This window comes from Macaca thibetana, chromosome 5, assembly GCF_024542745.1.
Source record: "Macaca thibetana thibetana isolate TM-01 chromosome 5, ASM2454274v1, whole genome shotgun sequence".
NCBI classification, from domain to species: Eukaryota; Metazoa; Chordata; class Mammalia; order Primates; family Cercopithecidae; genus Macaca; species Macaca thibetana.
In genome coordinates this window covers 38,159,148-38,184,580 of record NC_065582.1, presented here as the reverse complement: position 1 = coordinate 38,184,580, position 25,433 = coordinate 38,159,148, and the positions used below count along the sequence as shown (strand labels likewise).

At 37.9% G+C, this 25,433-nt stretch overlaps 1 protein-coding gene across 2 annotated transcripts in view; it reads left to right on the top strand.

The window, feature by feature from the left end:
* Positions 1 to 25,433, top strand: part of FHIP1A (FHF complex subunit HOOK interacting protein 1A) — a 263,721-nt gene that overhangs the window by 222,714 nt on the left and 15,574 nt on the right. For both annotated transcript variants that reach the window (XM_050791560.1, XM_050791561.1), the window contains 3 exons: positions 7,173 to 7,340; positions 17,360 to 17,439; positions 24,866 to 25,056. In XM_050791560.1, coding sequence (XP_050647517.1) covers positions 7,173 to 7,340; positions 17,360 to 17,439; positions 24,866 to 25,056 — 439 coding nt within the window. The remainder of the gene's footprint in view (positions 1 to 7,172; positions 7,341 to 17,359; positions 17,440 to 24,865; positions 25,057 to 25,433) is intronic.

Below are 25,433 nucleotides of genomic sequence, written 5' to 3'. Positions count from 1 at the left end.
AGATTGTTGGGACTCAAATAACCGAAACAATATGCTTAGAATAGTCCTTAGTTACCTACTAGGTGCTCAATAACTGGTCAGTGATGTTGTTTTCATTGTTTCTCAAATTGTCACTGAGAAGTTTGAATAAAAAAGGGACCCTTTCTGGAACAATTAGTAAATAGGAAAGAGAAGAACCAAGTGGTCTTTGGAATACCCCTCAGATCTTTGTTTCTGAGCCAAAATGCCCCCATATTTCCTTGTTAATACCTCAGGACCATGCTATGAATTACCTTTCTTATGGAGTATTTGGGTATTCAATAGTTAAACTTTATTAGGTGAGGTTCAAGTATAATGGATCATATACTGCATTATACTCTAATAAATTATATCATAATGAAGCTATAGGGTACAAATTATGCACACATAGTATAGACATAGCCAAATGACTATAGACATAGGCATTTGCTGAAACCTCCAAGGAGAGAGGTTTATGATAAGCAAGCGAAAATAACTTTTGATGTGAAAAAAGCAGTAACCCTTCAACTTGGCCAACCCTAGTTGCAGCATTGGCCCATTGGACATAGGACCATTTTTATTGGCAATGACAGCTTTATTCTTGTTCTGTCAGTATTGGTCAGCTCGTCCTGTGGGATTAAAATGAGGTTTAGATTGGCTAGCATTGGCAAATACAGATGAAAATATGTTTTAGGGAGTTTCTGTGTCCCCTTTAACTACAGCCTGTTCTAGGACACACTGAATCTTTGGGGCTGATGTAGCGCATCCCTTGTGACCACCTCAAAAATCTTCTGATTCTACAAAATGCCTGGGAGGGAATGGGGAGGGAGTGGAAATGGATGAGGTGTTCATTTTCTATAAGGGGTGGTTGTACTTTCCCCCCACAACTCCCAAAAACATGTACAGACAGGCAAATTTTGTTCTTTTGCCACCAACACTCCCACCGACTTCCTGGTCCTTCTTTTTTTTTTTTTTTTTTTTTTTTTTTTTTTTGCCTCCATTTGGCTTATTTTAAACTGAGCACCCAAGTCAGGAAATAATAGCCATCCTTTACTGAGTCCCTTCTATGTGTTGAGATTTATGTGTATTCTCTTTAATCCTCTTAATACTTTCAAACATATTGGATTATCCCCATTTTGCAGAGGAGGAAACAGGCTTAGAGAGATTAAATAACACAATCAAGGTTATACAGGTAATAAATGTTAGGATTTGAACTCTAGTTTGTGTAGCTCCAAAGCCTCTCCTTTCTGAAAACCACTCTCTGTTATCTTGCTCTCACTGTTTTCCTCAAAACCTCATTTTCTACTCAGGGCTGGCAACCATATTCCCTGCAAGGCTAACATAACTCCTGGTATAGACCTCACATAGGTTCAGGTTTTAAGTAGAATTTCCTAATGCATTTGGCTTCTGCTTACAACAGCAAAGCACTCAGAATTGTGTTTTGTTCATCTTTCTGTCCCCAGGACCCAGTGCAGAGCTTTCACACCTGCATAAATGTTTGCTGAACAGGGCCATTCCTGATATGTTCCCATTGCGAGGAGGTGTAGGAAAAGTTAGGAACCCCAAAGGTGCAGCATCTAGAGCAGTTGACAATATTCATGACAAGGTAATCTGAACACTGAGAACAAAATGGAAAATGCAGAAAAACAATCAACCAAATCCCAGATAATAAAGTTTGTACTTCGGGGACAGGTAGTCAGTGTTTATTCAAGTACCTCAAATTTGGGCCAGTTAAATGCATTGAGATCTGCTCCAGGGAAGCAGGGCTCAGTGAGAAAGCCACATGGCCTTGGGAGCACCACCACTGCCTGTGGTTTGAGTGGCACTGCCTCCCACGTTGTGTCACTGGTGCCTGATTTTCCCCAGGCAGACAAATCCCAGCTCCTACTTCCACTGGGGAGATGAGCGGTGTTTCACTATTCAGGGCCTGGGAGGACCCTGAAAAGCCATTTGTTCACTGCTTCCCTTTTCTCCCAGAAGATATAAATTTATTATACTGATATATTTAATGTATTACAGATCCATTGAAGAAATGCTGGGAGAAAAGGGGCAGAGACTGGCTTTTATTTTAATACACTTTCCTTAAAATATGTTACTGAAATCCTCATTGTAGCCACTCTGTTTCCTCCTTCCTCAAATATTTTAGGAATAAATCAGTAAACTTGCTGACTTTGGCTGTCACCTCCATTCACCTCCCCAGCTGGCCTCTGGTGGTGCTAGCAGTATAGCGTGTGGCCTCGAGGTCGGGGAGCAGAAGGGAGGCATAGGGGAGCCGACGGGAGGGAGCCAGAATCATCAACTGCAGACTATTTTCAGATCTGGAGTCATCGAACACTTTCTGTCCTGAATTTTTGGCTGAAACAGTAGAGCTGCTTGCTGAGAACCAGGGCGTCTGTCTTCCCTTTTGTACTTGAATGTTCTTAGCGCTTCATGTCCTTGGAGGGGAGAAGATGGCTGCAAGGAGCCCATCCAGCTGCTGCCCTTGGCTGCAGGTGGGTGGATGTGCCTCCCGCCTGTCTGTTGGCTTGGCTCTCTCTGGCAGCAGCAGGTGGGCTCGTAGCCTGTGTTCCCTGTTAAGACCCTTTCACTCCTGTTTTGTGTGATCCAGCCTTGTCATTCTTTTCCCCTCTGCTGATTTCAGTGGGAGCTTTACTCTGGTTGGACCCACTGGGGCTGATGACTCACTGATGACCCAGGTGAACCAGCAGTTAGCTAGTTTTTTCCTCTGTTATCAAAAGAAAAGCCAAGGAAGGGTGGCTTCTAACTTGGAGAGGGTGCCACAGTCACCTGACCCCACTGCCTGCCACCTGCCTGAGTGACAGAAGGTAGGATCCATCTGTTTGTTCCAATGTGACTAGATCACAAAAAAACAATTAGCAGGTTGGAAATGTATTTTTCAGGACACACATAAACCTGCCATTACAGGGAGGATTCTGGTGCTAATTTAGATGCAAATGGAATGGCCCAACTAGAGCTGATTACAGAAAGGTCAGAATGTCTATATGCTCAATTTCACTCCTATGCTGTGCAATAAGTTAATGTGCTGCTGCAGTTGTGGGCATGATAGCTGGCTTCGGTTCTGGCTTTAATTCTTTTTAGAGAGCTTTGGTTTTATAGAAGTAGAATGTGATGCGTGGTGTCACCTCCTCCCTTCCCACCCACCTCCTTTTTAAAAGAAAACACACTGTCCATTTTGCGTATTTCTGAGAAGCTTGAAATTCTAATAAAAAATAAAAACACACTTTTGGAGCTCTTAGTGTAAGACTAAAAAGAGTAGATTGATTGTAAATTCAGTTGCCATCCTGTTCAGAAAACTGATCTCACCTATGTGTGCACTTCTTCCAGGCCAGACCATGCTGGGTTATAGCCTGGAGCATAGGGAACTGGTGATGAGAACTGGTGGGTGAAAGGATGGCGTAGATGATGGTTAACTGTGCTCCTGTGGTGTTTTTTAGATGTTTTTAGCTGCAGCTCACAGTCAGAAATAATATTTTGCATGTTTGCATATATATGTATATTCACTGAATTTGTAGGCAAAGCCCATATATTTAATATATTGCATTATGTATATTTTCAACAAAATATGTATACACAAGTTTGACAAAACAGGACTTGCCCTTACTACGTGCAGGGTACTCTAATATTTTCTATTGGAATCTGGTCTAAACCATTAATGGACTAATAAACTGAATTAACTACCCACTCTTGATCTCAAACTGTAGTTTCAAAAACACCGGCTTGAGGGATTGGTGAAGATTCTTGGCATGAAGAAGGACCCAGACAAGGGCTATAGGAATGTACAGAAGACGGACAGAAAAAGATTTATTTCCAAGGATGGACTAAACGGGACTCAATAGCAGTAAAGTCAAGTACCTGAGTCAGGCCTCTATTCTGGAACTTGGGTTGAAAAGTAATCACATAATAGCACCTAAGCAGATATGTTCTTTAGAGTAACAACTGTTCTTATCTTGTCAAGGATAATTATTCGTTTGTGGACACTGAGTTTTCTTTAGGTGATTTCAGTCATTGTGGCCCACCTTTAGTATGAAATAACATTCTTAAGCTTTAGTATCCCTAAACTTTATTATTGTGTATGATATGGCAGTAAGGTAGAACGTCATTTACTGTTTCTGTTAGCATTTCTATGTAAATTCGTAGCTACCTGCAATTCTTTATAGAACAAGTTAAATAAATATTGATAGTCATCTCTAAGACAGAGATCTTACTTATATTAACAGTGGATTGTCCTTCATAATGGGTGCATGAAGAAGACGCTACTTTACAGTCTTGCTAACACTTCTTTGGGGCATTAGCAGAAGATTTTGTTTTACATTCTGCACAGCAGAGCATCTTTTCCCTTGTGGTTTATTGTTAGCTTTCCAGTGATCACACTTAGGCTCTGGTCTCATCTTCGTTAAGGAGATTGCCTATTTGGGGGGATTAGAGGAAGTTTCTGAAAGTAAGATAATGGGACAGGAAAAGATTTTCTGGTATAAAAATCTCCTAAAGGCTCTGAGGATATGGTGGAAGGAAAAGATGGAAGGAGAAGGGAGCCAGATTTTCCTGATTTGGGTATTAGTTTAATGTGAGTATGATCTCAGTTCATAAAAATATGCAACTTAATGCTTAATGGACTTGGGTTTTTAATATTTATAGCATGTTATATAAATATTATCCCTCCAAGTGCTTCTTAAATCCTCTTAGCTTATAAATGACAGCTTTGATTTCTAAAAAGAAATGAAATCTTTTCATTTATCCAGCCTAACAATAGTAAACAATAGATACTTAATGCCCTCCTTTCACGTTAGGCCACAGAGACTGAGACTATAGTCTAAGGAGTTGATTGCTGTGCTTTCGAGCTTACTAAGGTCATATGTAACTTAAGAGGGGAAAAGCTGATGCTACATTATTGGTACAAAGGCTGGAATTCTGTATGACACGTCAGTTCAGCAGTGTTCCGTAGATAAGTTGAAAATACTGTATTACAGAAACTACATACATAGCCTGTTTGGAATGATTATGCAGCTTTTTTCTAGTGATCAAGGTTGTTGGGGAATTAGATTTTCACCTAAATCATTTAGGATTAAGTTTCTGCTAAAGGATCCCAAGTTTGCAGTAGTGAAGTGGATGTGGGCTAATGTAGGGTTGTTGTGAGTCATTTCCCCCTTAGCCATGATTGGTGACATCAGTTATTACAGAGATCTTTATAAAAAATGTCTTTACTCTCTGTGGCCTTCAGGACACATGTGGAGGATAAAGAATAATCAAAAGTTAAACTAAACTCTGGCAAATATAAATCACTAGATCTTTGGGGCTGTCATTCACTCAGGAAGAAGTATGTTCTGTGTGCCAGGCTTTGTACATTGCATTGGGGTAATAAAGGAAAAGACACAGTGTGCATCCCAGGACAGCATTAGGAGTGCTCCATACATGGGACTAGAAAACATCAGGAAACACAAAGACGGAAGTAGTTTGTTTCAGAATCAGGGGCAGACCATGAAAAGCACTCTTCCCAGTGCAATTTATTTGTTAAATGGTTGATGGTTACCTGTTTCTATTGCTATATTTGGGCCACAGAGAGCTCTTTACAGTTGATCAGATGACATAGTGGTGTATTGAATGTCTGAGAGCTTGCATTGTTGGCACTAAGCTGGGGGAAGGGAATTTGCGCTACGATATGTACTCAGACCACTGTGGAATGACTTCTCATTAGATTCTAATGCACTGGATAAGCATGCCTTGCTTAGGATAAAGCAAACAGACACTGACTTGGTAATATTTTATCCACCTGGGCTCATCTATCCAGAAGATAGCTGAGCACCAGAACTTTTTAAAAGTAATTTAAGCAGCCAAAATAGATAGCTCCAAGCCTTTATGCACAGATGCATCCACTCAGGGCTCATCTACACTTATGTAGCAGATCTGGACATCTGGTTTCTAAACTAATCTGTGGATTTTGAAAGCTGAAAATTAAAAGGGGAAGAGGAATGGAATATAAAAGGAATGGCCCAGTAACCGTAAGATAATGTGACAACTAATGCTTTTAAAGGAAGAGAAAGAAAGAAGATTTTAAAAAATGGAAAAGGGAAAATAAAAATCACTCAAATTATATTGCCATCTGTTTTGTTTAGAATCGAGTGCATTTGACTCATGGTGGAGGGATTGCTAAGATTTCTAGGGTGTGTGGTATTAGAATCTGAAAGTTTGAACTATTTCTCTGGTGATTTTCATGGTTTCAGGTGTGGCTGTTTCTTTATGCTTCTGCGGGGCAGTTGATGACCCTGGGAATGACCTCTATTCATCAAGAGATGATATATTCTCATCTTAGGAGGACAAAGATGTATATGCTAGCTCTTAAAATACTCATAATAAAAAATGTTTATGGTTAGAATTTTGATACTTGAAGCATCAAATCCTCAGCTTCTTGAAAAACTTGGCTCTTCAGAGTCTTATTCACTGAAAAATTGACATTTTACTACATGAGAAAATTACACCAGGTAGCAAATATTAATTTGTATTATAAAAAAGTCACAGTTACTTTATAAGCAGTGAGTTCTTATAGTACTTTATAAATAACATTTTATGTGTATTATTCAGTTATAAAAAATTTGACTTGCATCTCTCCAGAAACACATCTGAACATCTGTAGTACTTTGTGTCTGTACTGTTCCTTTGCAATTTATTTTATCATTTTGCTTGTTATAGCTCATCTTCCTGGACATAAAGAGTGTTCTTATGTTTTCAGCTCCTTGTACATAATAGGTCCCAATAAATGTTTATTGAATGACTAATAATGAAACAAGTTACTCCGAGCTTTCTAATTAATCCTTTACAATCCATGTAAATACTTTCCATTATCTTTTTTCTTCATTTCTGATTATACTCTAAAATCTTTATGGTATTTGAACTGCATTTGATGATTAGAATTGTCAGAACACTTGAATTGATTCTTTATGCCTTTCTTTTTCCTTATTGAATTAAAGGGTGGAAACAGCATGAGGTATTGTGGAATGTGAATAGGTTATGGGTTTCAATAAAGCTCTGAAGTGTGTTTTCGTGGGCAGTCGTGTTCTTGCCTTGATGGGGTCACTGTGGTGAGGCTGGGGGCACGGGAGAGGCGTGTATCACAGCATCAAGAGGATGCTCACCTGCACTCACTCTGTTGTTGGTTCTAGGTGACTGTGGAGGAGGTCATGACCACAACTGCATATCTGGACCTTTTCCTGCGTAGCATCTCTGAGCCAGCACTACTTGAGATCTTCCTCCGTTTTATCCTATTGCACCAGCACGAGAATGTCCACATCCTAGACACTCTCACGAGTCGAATCAACACCCCGTTTCGGGTAAGGAAAGCGCCAGAGGAAGGGAACTTGCAACTAAGAACAGATTTCAGGAGAGTTTGTTTTGGGAATGTAATTATGAATATTCTCTTTTGCTCTCTCACTCTCTGTTTTTTGTTTTTGTTTTTGTTTTTTTTTTTTGGTTGTTGTTGTTCTGTGGCCATTACCTTCTTTCTCTTTGGTTAGAGATGAATGGGATAATGTGTTTTGCTCTCAAGGATCCTTCTGTCAAAGAGGTGACACTTACTGCCTTTCATAGGACATCTTTTGTGATTTCTCTGTTTTAGTACTTTCTTCTGTAGAACTAGCAGAATGTACTTTTGTGGGGGCAAGATGCAGGGGAACACGTGGACCTAAGCGCAGATAAAGCCAAGGAACCAGAGTGCATCAGGTCTGGGTATTAGAGATCATATTCCTGTCCATGAGTTTTCCTGAAATGGAAGTTTGGAAAGTTGTGAATTTGGGTGGTCATTCTTCATTTTGAAGCTGTGATTAACTTGAAAAATACTCCTCCCCAAAGGCTGTCCCTATTTAATTGCAATTCTTGTTTTAAGAGCAAAAGAATGAGAATGTGTATATCATTCAGTTTGTAACATATATAGAGATAATATGTATAACAATAATTGCACAAAGGGGGAAAGAGGGAATAGACTTATATAGGAGTAATATTTCTATATTTCACTAGAGCTAATTTAATATAAATCTGAAGTAAATTCTGGTAAGTTAAAATGTATACTGGAAGCACTAGAGCAACCACTAAGAAAATAATTTAAAAATATAGTGGAAAAATCATTTAAAGGAATTAAAATGTTATACTAAGAAAATATTCAATTAGCACTACACTTAAGAGCAACATAATACACATTCTCCTCCAATGTACATGGAATATTCTCTAAGACAGACCATATGCTAGGCCATATAACAAACCTCAGTGAATTTAAGAGGATTGAAATCATGCAAAGTGTGTTCTCTGATCATAATGGATGGAAATTAAAAAAATATTGACAAACAAATTTGGGAAATTCACAAGTATATGGAAATTAACACACTTCTAATCAGTGGGTCAAAGAAGAAATCACAAGGGAAATGAGAATTTACTTTGAGATAAATGAGAATGAAGACAAAATATACCCAGACTTATGAGATACAGTGAAAGCATTGTTTAAAGGGAAATATATAGTTGTGAACACATATGTTAAAAAAAGAAGAAAGAGCTCAAAGCAGTAACCTAAGCATCTATCATAATACACTGGAAAAAGAAGATCAAACAAAGCAGGCAAAGAGAAAACAATAAGGATTAGAGAGAAATTAATGAAATAGCAAATTTAAACAATGGAGAAAATAGGTGAAATAAAAAGTTGGTTCTTTGACAAGATTGACAAACCGTTGGCTAGGCTGATAAAAAAAGAGGGAAGTCTCAAATTACTAAAATGAGAAATGAAAGAGGAGGATATTACTATCAACCTTACAGAAATAAAAACAATAAGTGAATACTATGAGCAACTATATGCCAAAGGATGACTTAGATGAAATAGAAAAATTCTAGAAAGACACAAACTTGTGAAATGGAAAATCTAAATAAATTTATATCAAAATAGGATTAAAATAGAAATTAAACAAACTACTCATAAAGGAAAGCCCAGACCCAGATGGCCTCACTGGTGAATTCTTTCAAACATTTAGGCACTAGTTAAAAAGTAAGGTCAGCAAAATGGTGGAATAGGAAGACTCAGGCCCTTATTCCCTCACAGAGAAACCCACTTAACAAAAATGTATGGACCAAATTGCCTTTGTGAGAACTTCAGAAACTTTGTAAGAACACCAGTTAAGAGGTTGTAGCACAAAGCCAAGAAGAGACATATTGAAGTGTGCAGGAAAATAGGTGGCATTATTACCTGCTCTAGCCATGCACCCTCCCCAACACAGTGTGGCAAGATCCAGAGAAAACTTCCAACTGCTGACTTTTACCCTGTGAGGGAAAGAGAAGAGTGAATTGCTGGCTTCACATTGCTGCTTATGTTCTGTCTGTTTTTTGGGAAAAGAGGAATAAAATAGCTGTAAGACACACAGAAAACAACAAAATGGAAATAGTAAGTCCTTCCACCTCAGTAATTATTTCAAATGTAGATGGATTACACACTCCAATCAAAAGATATAAACTGGCTAAATAGATTAAAAAACATGATCCAAGCATATACTCACTTTTGATCTAAGAACATGTATAAGCTGAAAGTCAAAAGATGGAAAAATATATCCCATGCAAATGGTAACTAAAAGAAAGCAGAGATGGTTGTACTTATATTTAAAAAATTAGATATTAAGGTAAAGAGACAAAAAAAGACACAAGAGATAAGGAATGACATTATGTAGTAATAAAAGGGTCAATTCACTAGTAAGATATAATATTATATATAACATCAGAGTTCTCAAATATATGAAGCAAACATTGACAGAATTACAGGGAGAAACAGACAGCTGCACATTAATAGGAGACTTCAATGCCCTACTTAAATAGTGGATAAAAATATCAGACAGAAGATAAAGAAGGAAACAGGATTTGAACAACACTATAAACCAGTTGGACCTAACAGACATATACCAAATACTCCACCCAGCAATGGCAGGATATACATTCTCCTCAAGTGCACATGGAACATTCTCCAAAATAGACCACTTGTGAGGTCACAAAACAAAGTTTAACACGTTTACAAAAATTGAAAGCACACAAATAATTTTTTTCTGACTGCAATGGAATGAAACTAGAAATAAATAGTAGAAGAAACAGTGGAAAAAATTATGAATACATACAAATTAAACAACACATTCTTGGGCCAAAGAAGAAATCACAAGGGAATTTAGAAAATATCTGGAGACAAGTGAAAATGAAAGCACAATATCTCCAAACTTATGAGATGCAGTGAAATAGTACTAAGAGGGAATTTTATAGCTGTAAACACTTAGGTTAAAAAAAAGAAAATCTTGAAGCAGCAACCTAACTATACATCTCCAGGAACTAGACAAAGAAGAACGAACTAAAGTCAAAGTTAGCAGAAGGAAGGAAATGATAAAGATCAGAGCAAAAATCAGTGAAATGAAGAATAGAAAAACCAATGAAACCAAGACTTGGTTTTTTGAAACAACAACAACAATATTGATTGACCCTTAGCTGTATTAACTAAGAAAAGAGAGATGACTCAAATAACTAAAATCAGAAATGAGAGAGGGGACATTACAACTTATGCCACAGAAATTAAAAAGAACATACCACAAACAATTATACACCAACAAACTGGATGATCTAGAAGACCTAGATACATTCTTAGAAGCATAGAACCTATCAAAAACGAATCATGAAGAAATAAAAAAAAAGTCTGAACAGACTTACCTCTAGTAAGGAGATCAAAGTTGTAATAATAATTTAAAAATCTTAAAGAAAAACCCAGGACCAGATGGCTTCACTTGAGTAGTCTACCAAACATGTAAAGAAGAATTAACATCAGTCCTCCTTGAATTCCTAAAAACTTGAAGATCCAGGAACATTTTCAGACTAATTTTATGAGGCCAGTATAGTCCTGATACCAAAGCTAGACAAAGGTACTTCAAGAAAACTAGAGACCAGTATCCCTGATGACTATTGATGCAAAAATCTTTAACAAAATACTAGCAAAAAGCATTAAACAGCACATGATAAGGATTGTACAACATGACCAAGTGTAATTTATTCCTAGAATACAATGATGCTTCACCGTATGAAAGTCAATCAGTGTAATATACCATGTTAATAGAATGAAGGACAAAACCCACAGGGTCATCTCAATTGATAGAAAAAGCACTTGACAAGATGGATTAGAGACTTAAATCTTAGACCTAATACCATAAAAACCCTAGAGGAAAACCTAGGTAGTACCATTCAGGACATAGGCATGGGCAAAGACTTCATGTCTAAAACACCAAAAGCAATAGCAGCAAAAGCCAAAATTGACAAATGGGATCTCATTAAACTAAAGAGCTTCTGCACAGCAAAAGAAACTACCATCACAGTGAACAGGCAACCTACAGAATGGGAGAAAATTTTTGCAATCTACTCATCTGACAAAGGGCTAATATCCAGAACCTACAAAGAACTCAAACAAATTTACAAGAAAAAAACAAACAACCCCATCAAAAAGTGGGCAAAGGATATGAACAGACATTTCTCAAAAGAAGACATTCATACAGCCAACAGACACATGAAAAAATGCTCATCATCACTGGCCATCAGAGAAATGCAAATCAAAACCACAATGAGATACCATCTCATACCAGTTACAATGGCCATCATTCAAAAGTCAGGAAACAACAGGTGCTGGAGAGGATGTGGAGAAATAGGAACACTTTTACACTGTTGGTGGGATTGTAAACTAGTTCAACCATTATGGAAAACAGTATGGCGATTCCTCAAGGATCTAGAACTAGATGTACCATATGACCCAGCCATCCCATTACTGGGTATATACCCAAAGGATTATAAATCATGCTGCTATAAAGACACATGCACACGTATGTTTATTGCGGCGCTATTCACAATAGCAAAGACTTGGAATCAACCCAAATGTCCATCAGTGACAGACTGGATTAAGAAAAGGTGGCACATATACACCATGGAATACTATGCAGCCATAAAAAAGGATGAGTTTGTGTCCTTTGTAGGGACATGGATGCAGCTGGAAACCATCATTCTCAGCAAACTATCACAAGAACAGAAAACCAAACACCGCATGTTCTCACTCATAGGTGAGAACTGAACAATGAGATCACTTGGACTCGGGAAGGGGAACATCACACACCGGGGCCTATCATGGGGAGGGGGGAAGGGGGAGGGATTGCATTGGGAGTTATACCTGATGTAAATGACGAGTTGATGGGTGCTGACAAGTTGATGGGCGCAGCACAGCAACATGGCACAAGTATACATATGTAACAAACCTGCACGTTATGCACATGTACCCTAGAACTTAAAGTATAATAATAATAAATAAATAAATAAATAAATAATAAAAAAAATAAAAGAAAAAGAAAAAGCACTTGACAGATTCAACACCCTTTCATGATAAAAGCACTCAACAAACTAGAAATATAAAGAAACAACTTCAACATATTAAAGCCCTTATATGAAAAGCCCACAGCTAACATCTTACTCAATGGTGAAAGACTAAAAGCTTTTTCTCCGAAATCAGGAACAAGGCAAGGATGCCCAGTTAGAGGTCCTAGCCAGGGCAATTAGGCAAGAGAAAGAAATAAAGGCATTTAAACTGGATAGAAAGAAGTTAAATTGTGTCTGTTTGTAGACAGCATGATCATATATATAGAAAATCCTAAAGATGTCACTCAAAAACTGTTAGAACTAACAAGTGAGTTCAGTAAAGTTGCAGGATACAAAGTCAACACACATAAATAATTTGTATATATTAACTATGAACAATTCGAAAAGGAAATTTTAAAAAGCTCTTTATAATAGCATCAAAAAGGATAAAATACTTAGGAATAAACTTAACTGAGGAGGTGAAGGACTTGTGCACTGAAAACTACAAAACATTATTGAAAGAAATGAAAAAAGAACAAATAAATGGAAAGACATTCCATGTTCATGGATTGAAAAACTTATTTTCATTAAAATGGCCATATTACTCAAAGCAATCTACAGATTCCATGCAATTTGTAACAAAATCCCAGTGACATTTTTTGGGCAGAAATAGAAAAAAATCCTAAAATTTATATGAAATCTCAAGAGACCCTGAATAGCTAAAATAATATTGAAAAAGAAGGCAAAAGTTGGAGAGCTCACATTTCCTTATTTTAAAACATATTACAAAGCTATAGTAATACAAAACAGTGTGGTACTAGTATAAAGACCAATGAAACAGAATAGGAAGCAGAATGAAACAGAAATGAACCCTTGTATTATGGTCAAATGATCTTTGACAAGGACGCCAAGACTACACAATAGGAAAGGACGATTTCATCAACAAATGGCAATGGTAAAATTGGATTTCCACATGCAAAAGAATGAAGTTGAACCCTTACTTTACACCATATAAAAAATTAACTGAAAATGGATAAAAGACCTAAACATAAGATCTGAAACTACAAAACTCCTAGAAGAAAACATGGAGGAAAACTTCATAGCAATTGATTTTGTAATAATTTATTGGATATGACACCAGAAGCGTAGGGGAAAATAGACAGATGGGAGTACATCAAACTTAACAACTTAAGCATATCAAATGAACTAATCAACAAGATGAAAGGGCAACCTACAGAATGGGAGAAAATATTTATGAGTCATATATCTGATAAGGGGTAGTATCCAGAATATATAAAAAGTTCTGTAACTCACCACCAACCAAAAATCCAAATAATCTAACTTAAAAATAAACAAAGTACTTGAATATTTCTGTGAAGAAGACATACAAAGGACCACAAAACATATGAAAAGATTAGAGAAGTGCAAATCAAAACCACAATGAGATATTATCTCATATCCATTAGGGTGGCTACTATCCAAAAAACTGAAAAAGTAAGTGTTGTTGAGAATGTGGAAATACTGGAACCTTTGTGCCTTGTTTATGGGAATGTAAAGTGGTGCAACCATTATGGAAAACAGCATGGAGGTTTCTCAAGAAATAACACATAGGATTAGTACATTATCCAGCAATCCCACTTCTGGGAATATATCTAAAAGAATTGAAAGCACTATCTTGAACAGATATTTGTATACCCATGTTTATTGCAGCATCATTCACACTAGCCAAGAGGTTGAAGCAACCTAGATTGTCCATTGATGGATGAATAGATAAAAGAGTATGTTGTTATGTGTACAATAGAATGGAATGTTAATCAACCTTAAAAAAAGAAGGAAATCTTGTTACATGCTACAACATGGATGCTCTTTGAGGGTATTATGTGAAGTGAAGTAAGCCAGTCAGAAAAAGACGAACTGTAGGATTCCACTCATGTGAGGGATCTAAAATAGTCAAACTTAAAGAAACAGAGGGTAAAATGATGGTTTCCAGGAGCTGGGTGGTGGGGAAAATGGGGAGTTGTTTGGTGGTTACTGAGTTTCAGTTTTGCAAAATGTAATGTTTGAGAGATCTGTTGCACAACACTGTGAATATAGTTACCACTAGTAATTTGTATGCTTAAAAATCAGTAATATGTTAACTTTTATGTTGTGTGTTCTTTATCAATTTAAAAAATGAATAATTAATACAAATTCTTCACAGACTCTTTAAAAAATTAGAAGAGGAGGAAATACATCTCAACTCATTCTGTGAAGCCAGTGTTAATTCTGATTCCAAAACTAAACAAAGATACCACAGGAAAACTATACACTAACTATGAATATGGGCTCCCCATATTCTCCATAAAACACTAGCAAATGAAATCTAGAATAAATAGAAGGGATTATACACTATGATCAAATGGGATTTATCAAACTAGGATTGTAAAGCTGGTTTAAAGTCTGAAAATCAATGAATGTAATACATCATATCAAGATAAAGGAAAACACGATTATCAACAGCATACTCAACAAACTAGAAATAGAGGGGAACTTCCTAGCAATCTGATAATGGGCATCTACGAAAAAGTCAGAGCTAACATTATACTTAATAGTGAAGAATGGTTTTTCACTAAGATAAGGAATAAGATATCTTCTCTCTTCAATTCTATTCAAGATGGTACTTGAAGTTCTAGCCAGGGCAATTAAATAAGAAAATGAAATAATGAAATAAACACATTTATATTAAAAGTAAAATAATCAGTATTTGTAGATGACATGCTCTTGTATGTAAAAACTAAGGAATGCACTAAAATTGTTTGAATGAGTCTAGTAAGGTTGCAGATACAAGATTAATGTACAAAAATCAATTTACAATAACATCAAAAGAAAATATGAATAAATTTTACAAAAGAAGTGCAAAACTTATGCTGCAAAAAGTATAAAACTTTGTTTAAATTAAAGAAGACCTAAATAAAAGGAAAACATCCCATGTTCATAGACCAGAAGACTTAATATTGTTAATATAGGAATACTCCACAAATCGATCTACCGTTTCAGTGTTTTTCTATAAAACTCCTATCTGGCCTATTTGTTGAAATAGATAAGCTGACTCTAAAATTCATATGGAAATGCAGTGGACCCAGAATAGTCAAAACAAACTTGAAGAAACGAGTTGGAGAACTCAGCGTACCTGGTTTCAAAACTTTCTACAAAGCTACAGTAATCAAAGCAGTGTGGTGCAGGATAGACATACAGATCAGTGGAACAGAATTGAAAATCCGGAAATAAGCTCATATATCCATGGTCAATTAGTTTTCAAGGAAATTTCAAGACCACTCAGTGGGAGAAAGAATAGTCTTTTTAACAAATGGTGCTAAGACAATTGGATATCCACGTGCAAAATAATAGGGCTGAATCCACACCTCATGCCATATACAGAAATTAACTCAAAATGGACCAGAGACCTAAATGTAAGAGCTAAAACTATAAAACTCTTAGAAGAAATCATAAGAGTAAATCCTTGTAGCCTTGGCCGTGTTTTCTTAGATATGACACCAAAAGCATGAATGACAACAAATGAAAAAATTGATAAATTGGAAATTATCAAAATTAAAAACTTTTGCCTTCAAGGGACAACAACAGGAACTTGAAAAGACAATTCACAGAATGGTAGGAAATTTTTGCAAATCATATATCTGATAAGGTATTTGTACACAGAATAAACAACTCCTACAACTCAATAATAAAAAGACAAACACCCTGCGGCTCACCCTTAACAGTGAGGAGTCCGGGTTACTATGAAGTCTGATAAATTAACAGTGATTTGCAGGGGTTACTGTGGCAATGGATAAGAAGGAAACCTAACTGGGTTGGGGAAGGGAGGTGTTGGATGGTAATATTGTGAGACAGAACAGAAAGATTTCTTAAGGGAGGTGAGGCCTAAGCTAAGACTTTGAGAATAGATAGGAGTTAGCCTGTTGGAGGAGTCAGGAAAAGCCATTGCATTTAATGGAACCACAAGTGCAAAGACTTGGAATGGTAACAGGGTATGTTGCTTCTAGCTAACTACACGTATATGACCTGTCCTGAGGATAAGAGATGTTTTGGGTTAGGCTAAGTACAGCTCTTTCTTTACAGCATTGTTGTGGATTTCATTGGCCAGATTTTAAGCCCAACTTGCCTAGAAAACAGACTAGCATTTACTCTACAAAGAGTGAGAGCTTAAAATTACTTAAATGGGCCAGTAGATTGATAAAAGCTTACTCTCAAAAGGGTGCAAAGATTTTACAATACACCTTTGGGCATCTCCCCTATTTGGCAGTTTACCTTTTCTTTTTGGAAATCAGCATTGATAGAATTCTTGTTTTTTTAAAGAACTTTTTAGAAAAGAACATTATCTCACCCTCAGCACAATGGGAAATGGAACCAAGGAAAATGTTTGCCCCAAAGCCAAGAGAGGAGCTGAGCTTGAGGCTAAGAACTCTGAAGGGAGACTTGGCTAGGTTATATACAATTTTCCCTGAGCCCTGTCTTGTAAATAACTAATGTTTGAAAAATAACTCAGGAAAACAAATTACCTAAATAGGAGATTGTGTGTGTGTGTGTGTGTGTGTGTGTGTGTGTGTGTGAGAGAGAGAGAGAGAGAGAGAGAGAATTGGAGAATTGTAGGGAGAATGTTTATCTGTCTGGATTTTTAAAAGTTGGAAATACGAGCCCAGGCATTTTTGTAGGAAGATAATTCTGCACAGTGGCATAATTCCAGACACTGGCTTTCTAATCAAATCCTATGGGAGAATTGATATCCTGAATACACATTCTCTCTGGCAGCAGCATGCTTTTTATCAAAACTGCTAAAAAAAAAAAAAAAAAAAAAAAAAAAAAAGGCCCATTTTACTTTGTAATTCTGATTTATTTACCATCTGTGGGGAGTGGAGTTATCGTTCCAGCATCTGAACTAGAATGTGTGTCTCTTGTTTCCCAGCTTTGTGTGGTGTCCCTGGCATTATTCAGAACTCTCATTGGTTTACATTGTGAAGATGTGATGTTACAGCTAGTTCTAAGGTGAGTTGCCTTTTTTGTTTCCTTTAAAGAAAAATTCACTTTATACTTTATATTACTTTCTATTCATATACTTTATATTACTTTGGTCATATAAGCTAAATAGGGGCCATGCATCTAAGGAAGAAAATTATCAAGAACATTAATTTGTGTTTTGCATTGTTTCCCAAGGTTAATTTTATTTGTACTATTAAAAGTTTGTCGAGGGCCATATGCATTATATTGTAAATATGCTCCTGGAAATTATAGATAGAATGCTTGAAAATGTTCAGAAGTATTATAAAAGCTATTCTGGTCTGTGGCTGAACGTCTTTCTCCTGAAGTACATTTATAGGGGACTTTTGCTATTAAAAGGAAGTTTTCCAAATATAAAATGCTTTTGATATATAATTTCTTTGATTTATGCTTTGATAATGGTACACACACAGTGTTTACTCTCTGATCTGTGAGTATATTTCAGTTAAATTCAGTAAAAATTTGATGAGTATTTGCTGTGAACTGAGGACTTACATACAAGGTAGCAAAGGTTTGTCCTTTGGACAGAAGTACAGGTGGGAAAGGTTTTATGAAGTGGCTGGGATTTGAAGATGAGTATTAGGAGTCAAAGTGCACAGCTATTAAGAAGATAGTCATTTGGCAATTTAATAGGGAACTCTGGTACACCAAATCTTGTCTTGGCCCAGCAATACCTCTTCTTCTCCAGAACCTGTGAGAAGCATCTGTTTTTGTGAAGGAAAGCAATGATGCTTCCTTATTAGCTCATGATTTAGCTCTGAATCTCTGCACAGAACTCTAGAAACCCCTGGTTAGACCATGGTGCACGTCTTTCCTTCTTTTTGGTAAACCCAGATCCTGAACCTTGGAGTTGACTACTCTGGTGAAACCCTACCCCAGCACTGCAAGAAGCGGACCCAGAGAGAATGTGGTCCCAAAGCTGAGAGAGGAGCGAAGGGCTAGGGCTGAGAGGAGCTCTGAGTTGCGAGGGTTTGTGCTCTTACATGCTCTTCTGGTGGTGTGGAAGCAAAAACGAAAAAGTGGGACTACCCGGGTCCTCTGGCATGTACTCCCTGCTCCTCCTTCCTTAGTGGACTTCCTGACCCTTCATTGGAGCAGTCCTGGGGAATAAGAGTGGGTGCTAACTTTGAGACCACTTTGCTTGAGGAGTGGTGCCGTGCAGGCATAACATCTTGCAAAAGAGAATGATTACAAAACGACTCTGAAAAAGCTGGTGGTGGCCTATTGTGGAGGGCCTTACAGAATTGTCGGGAGAGTATCACCTATTAGATTTTTAAGTTTAAAAGAGCTTTTGAACTTTTTAGGGTTTTAGATTAGGTCATCAGTAACTAATCTTAAGGATTAGCAGAAAACAAATCCAATCTTAAAGAAACACCCTGGATAGTCTGGGTAGAGCATTAGTTATCTGCCCTAAAAGGATTATGTTAGCTCCTCATCAAGCCTCTACTGATATATGACAGAATGCAAGGCCTGAATGAAATCCGGAACAACTTGGCAAAGCCGTTTTTACTGCCCAAAAAACCAGGCTTTTACTCCAAAGTGGGTAAAACCTGATGGTATTTAAATGTTAAATTCTTAAATACTGCTTCTTTGATGGTAGGAAAACCAGCTGTCTTTTTTCAGTGTACTTGGAAGCCTGGCCTTGGTCTGGAGGCGCAGAGCTTCCCAGCTGTGGGTCACCAGGTCAGATTTAGTCCAGATGATGGAAGCTCTTGCTTGCTGGCTATTCAGTGACCTTTACAAGGTGAGCACTAATCACCCTTTTACTGCTCATATAGTGGTGGTGGTTGTGTTAAAAAAGTATCCTCAGAGATGGCATCAGTAATGGCTTCTCTGGAGACCCAGACTTGTACCTTATAAAGATGAAGAGATCAGCTCATGGTTGAAATACATAAATGTTCAAGTCAGGGCTAGTCATTTCTAGGGTGGGTGAGGACAAATATCCCAGGGAAGTGCCTGAATGTTATGTTATCACAAGTTCTGAATGGAATAATGAACAAAAAAACCAGTGCCAGACCTGAGGTTAGGACATGGGCTTGACTGCCTGGTCCTAGGCTCTCTGGGCCTAAGTTTCTTTAATGAGGATGATAGTGACAATAATAATATAGTTACTCTTAATTGAATACTTCCTCTGTTTCTAATTCTGCGGTGCTGCTTGAGGGGTTCCACCAGGAGAGAAACTGAGAGGACATACACAGAAGTCGATTGGGCACATAATAGGCATGGAAGAAACCACTGGCTCCTGGTCTCCTTCTTCTGCACTGCTGATGTGACTCAGCCTGTTTTGGTTTTGGAATATGCTACCTCATAAGGTTATTGGGAGGATCAACTGTGGTATGTCTGTGAAAATGTTTTGAAATGCTGTAAAGCAAGGTTCTGTAACCTTTGGCCTGCGGGCCGCATGTATGGGGCCCAACACAAATTTGTAAACATTCTTAAAACATTATGAGATTTTTTTTTTGCAATTCTTTTTTTCTTTTAGCTATCATTAGTGCTAGTGTATTTTATATGTGGCCCAAGACAATTCTTCTTCTTCCAGTGTGGCCCAGGGAAATCAAAAAATTAGACACCCCTGCTGTAAAGTATAACACACATTTAAGGGAGGGAATTTTCTAGAAAGGACATTTTAAACTAATGAAAATAATTTTTTCCCGATTTAGAATCTGTGCAAAAAGCAAAGCCAATAAAAAGATATTTATTCTTCAAGTCATTTGAACATTATTTTAAGAGACATAAAAAATGGATTTATAATCTGTCCTTTTTGTTTGCTGCTGCCACTGCAGTCATTTGAATATACATGATAAACTTGCAGATCTGAGAGGCAGTAGAGCAATGAAGATTATGTGACTGCGTTTAATGAAGGTATTTGTTATGTGATAAATAAATAATAACTATATGTCAATTTTTGTTACAACCCAAATACTCATAAATACCAACATTTCAAAATGATGATCCATTTGTAACAGATACTAGTTTCTTCATTTGACAAAATATCAGAAAAGTGAGTTGAAATAAGGTATCCCCAAAGACAGGATATTTTAGTGAGCAGAAAACCAAGGAGAAATTGTCCACCTCCACGGATATGACATATGATAGGCCAAAGGCAGGCAGGAAATGCTGACAAGCAGTGAGGTAACAAATATCTGCCATGCTCCTGGAACCTCCCAGTTGAGACAAAATTTAATTGCTTAATACATTGAATGCTATATCTGAATATTCTGGTTAGAGAGTTTTTTTCAGAGGTACTGGTCCATTGTCAGGTTTATGAACTGCCCTGCCTGTTGTGTTCAGATAGAGGTTGTTTTGCCCGAAGAGAAGCTGTATGTATACTTTAGGAACATTTTCATTTTGCATAGGAGTTAGGGGTCTGGAGGAAAGGGAAAAAAAAAACCCAAAAACCCATAAAGCCTGCCAGCCTAGGGGAAAATGAATAGTAGAAATATGGCCAGAACTTCTTTGAATCACAAATGATCTTTTTGAATTCACTAACATTGCTTTGTAGATTTTGGTCTATGGGTGCATTGTTGGAGTTATCATCTCAGAAGAAGTGCTTCACTTAGCTCATTGTACTTCCCTGCCTTGTTTTGCTTGTGTTTATGGTCAGTGTAGCATAGGGCAATATGTGTGCTTTGTTATCAGCTGATTGTCACTGAATATTTTAGAAGTGATGATGGTTTAATTTAATGACCAATATCCAAGAAAATAAGAAATAGGCCCAGGATTATAGAGGGTTGGGGAAATAGTGAAAATCAGGGAGGACAATATGTATGATATATATATGATACATATTTTATGTATATATTAGATATATTTTTTCTTTTTTTCCTTCTGTGTTGGGGCATGGCTTTGCAAAATCTGGACCTCTGAAGTCAGATATTTATTAGTCTCTGATTATTTTTATAGTTTCATGAATTTAAATTCTCAAATAAAATATAGTATAAATGAAAAGATAGTTTGAGGATAAATACCTATACTAAATTCATAAGTGATTTTTCTGCTATTGGCAGCCAATTCATCTTGATATTTGACATTTGGGGATATTCTGGCATTTATTCTATTTCTAATCTTTTCCTGTGAGTGATGAAAAGACAGACAGAGGGGCACGGTCTTTTTTTTCTATTCTTTCTTCTGGGATGATCCTTCATTTTAAAGATACAGCAGAACCACTGCTTTTTTTCTTTTCTTTTGAAAATTGATGTATAATAGTTGCACATATTTTTGGGGTACACATGATATTTTGATGCATGTGTGCACTGTGTAATAATCAAATCGGTATCATTAGGGTATCTATCATGTCAAGCATTTATCTTTGCGTTGCGTTGGGAACATTACAATTATTTTCTTCTATCTATTTTGAAATATACAATAAATTATTGTCAACTGTAACTTCTCTACTGTACTATGAAATACTAGCACTCTGTGTAGCTGTATTTTTGTACCCCTTAACTAACTTCTTCCGCCTTCCCTTCCCAGCCTCTGTAACCACCATTCTGCTCCCTACTTCTGTGAGATTCACTTTTGTAGCTCCCACGTATGAGTGAGAACATGCGATATTTGTCTTTGTGTGCCTGGCTTATTTAACTTAATATAATGACCTCTGAGAACCACCATTCAGAATACCCTGGGCTATTCATTTGAATACACTCCCCATTTCCTGTTTCGTAGACTCTTTCAACCAATAGGGGATCTCTGTTGATTTGATCTATTCAGAAGAAAATTTTTAGTTTCTACTGAAAGCATGTATTTGTAAAGTTGCAATTCCCCAATAAGTCTTTGTTCTAATATAGTTTCAAGCTACCCACTGGTGATATTTGATAAATAGCTTTATTAGCTTTGATCCAGTGTTCCATTTTTAATACTTCAAAGAATAAAAATCTATGAATATCAACTTAAATCATAAAATATGCTTAGTTTGAGCCATAAGCAGTCATTGCTGTTCCAGCAGTATATAAAAGCATCGAAGCAGTTTATTTCTTAAATAATTAATGACCAAAATAAGGATACAATAAATCCTGTGTAATCGGAATTTCTCTAGGCCTCACCAGCCTATGGGAAGAGTTCACATCAATGGCTACAGGACAGGTTTTTCCAGCTCTGACCCCAGCCACCTCATAGAAAACCTTGGACCCGCCCCTAAACCCCCAACCTAACACAAAAGTATCACCCATCACTTCTAGGGATCACCAAGTGAGAAATCTTTTTTGTTTCTCTGTTTTTGTTTTTTAGAGACAGGATCTCACTCTGTCCCCCAGGCTGGAGTGCAGTGGTGTAGTCATTGCACACTGCAGCCTCTACATCCTGGGCTCAAGTGATCCTCCCACCTCAGCCTCCCGACTAGCTGGGACTACAGGTGCACACCACTACACTCGGCTAACTCTTCTATGTTTTATAGAAACAGGATCTTGCTGTGTTGCTCAGGCTGGTTTTGAACTCTTGGCCTCAAGCAGTCCTCCCACCTTAGCTTCCCAAAATGCTGGGATTGCAGGTATGAGGCACTGTACCGCACCCCCAAATGAGGAGTCTTACATATATGCATGAACAAATCTCCCACCATGGTTGCCACAGCAGCATCAGCCATGGTCCCCTCTCCTGCTCCGATCCCTTTCGTTGCTGCTACCTTCCCTTCCCACCCCCCAACCCGCTGCCCCTGTTCCTGCTGTGCACCCCGGCACCTTCCTGTGGTGCTAGAGCAGCATTGCCTTCTCTGGGTGCCCACTGGGGTCCAGCTGTGCTTTGTTCACAGCTGGCAGGTTCACACAGAGGTGGGAGAATGCTTCTCTCTCCTGTGTTATTTCTGGTTACCAGAGCGTCTCTACTCACAGAGATCCTTGTGGAAAAGAGCTCCTTTATTTTCTGCCTGCAACATCCATTTTTCCTCATTGCTAAATTCCCCAAAACTAAACCAAGAATCAGAACAGGGTTGCCTCCTGTTCCGTACTTTCCTTTTTGTTCTTGTAACCTTCTACTTTCATGAAACTGCACTTCTGAAAACAGATGCCACCACATCAGACCTGCAGGGTGTGTCTGGTTCTTACTGATAGCAGGTTTACAATATATATCTGCCCATGGGGACAGTGGGAGGAGGGGATGAGGACCGCCTTACCTAGATGGTTTGCCTTTTCTGAGAACTGAAGGTTAAGTGGCAAGTTTGCCATATCATACCTGGAAAGTATTATTAAAACCTTCAGTATCAAGTAGCACAAAGAGAACGGAATCTTTCTTCCCTCTCTGACTCTGGTTCTTGCGGTGGATTAGTTGTGAATATCAACTTAGGTTTTCCTCATTTGGATCAGCAGGAGGTGTGGGAGATGGTTGAATGTTTACAGGCCTGAAGACATGTCCTGAAAGTCGTACTTTTTATCTTTTTTTAACAAAAAGCTTAATCTTATCTTGTTTTTCTCTGCACTGCTTCTTTCTCAAATGCCGAATACCGAAGTAAAAACATGCTGGCTGATTGAAGGGTTGTGATTGTTCACATAAGGGCTTGGGCTCATCTGTAATTGGCTCCTGCACACGTATGTGATGCTGGGCTCTGGCTATAAGTTCTTTATCCCATTTGCTCCATTTTGTTTAAATAAGCAGTATGTTTTTTTGCCCTGTTAAGAAAAGAAGTCATTTAAACACACTTTATTCTAGCCATGAAGCCCACTGATGTGCTCCAGGTGTGTCAGAAATGGTTGCTCAGGTTTTCTTGTCCCCAGGTTCATAATGATACTAAGATGCTTTTGATCACCAACCAAAAGTGTTTTGTGTGAAATGGGGCCCAGTGATCCTCAATGAGTCATTTTCCATTATATTTTCTCCTGGTCACCCGTGAGAATGTAAAGAAAAGGTTTACACTATGGAGTGGTTGTTTGCTGTTGCCATTCAGTGCCTGCGATGAGCCAGAGTTTCTGGGATTATAAGAGAAATGATCGAAGCAACTCCTTGCTGTGGTAGCACATTATATTGAGGAGGTAGACACTGAAGTAATCGTGATACAAGGTAATAGTGCTTAATAGAGGCCCATGAGCATAGTGGAGGGAGGGATTAGCTCCCTCTCAAAGAAGGTGACACTGAAGCTGGACTTTGTAGAATGAAAGGCATTGGTCAGGCAGAGAAAAGGGGAAATCTCAGGCCAGGTAAAGGTGACAGTGGGCACAAAGGCATGGAAGTGAAGAGGGATCATTTAAGAGATGCAGAAGTTCCTGGAGACTAAATTGTAGAGAACATTAAGTACTTTGTAAAGAGGATGTTCTTTCAGAAGAAATTAAGCTAGGGAGTAAACCCTGGTGGCTGATGAGATGATCAGTTGAGAGCTGGGAGAGGATGAGTCTGCCCCTGGCCACAAGGAGTCCCTGTTATGGTTTAGTTAGTCCCAGTAATGGTTCAAGACATTGCAGAGACCAAACGCTGGTTCTTTTTGTCATTCTAGGTATCTGATCCCCTGCAATCACATGATGCTGAGTCAGAGGTGGGCTGTGAAGGAGAGAGACTGTTACTCTGTTTCTGCGGCCAAGCTGCTTGCCTTGACTCCTGTCTGCTGCTCCAGCGGGATCACTCTGACGCTGGGGAACCAAGAGAGGGATTATATTCTCTGGTCGAAGTGTATGCATGACACTTCAGGTAGGAACTCGCTAGTGATGATCTTTAAACCAAAGGATGCCATTTCATCTCGCCTTGGGATGTGTGTCCCTTTGGGTGGACAGGGAATTATGTAGTGGGTCCCATTTCTTTTATGAATGACTAGTTGGGATCCTTTTCTGCTTTGTAAGGAGTTATGGACACGTTGTAATCAGTGTTCACTGACGTGCCCAGACATTACGTAGTGTTGCCAGATCTTTATTTTATGTGGACTTTCTAGTGGGATCCTCAGAGTCAAAATGTGAAAACGTGTGCTAGCTTGTCTTCGGAAACAAGACAGGGGTGAGAGGTGTGGAGATGGCTATTACTGAGACAGAATCAGCCCTTATTTTAATTTCTAAAATGAGCCACTTATAGAA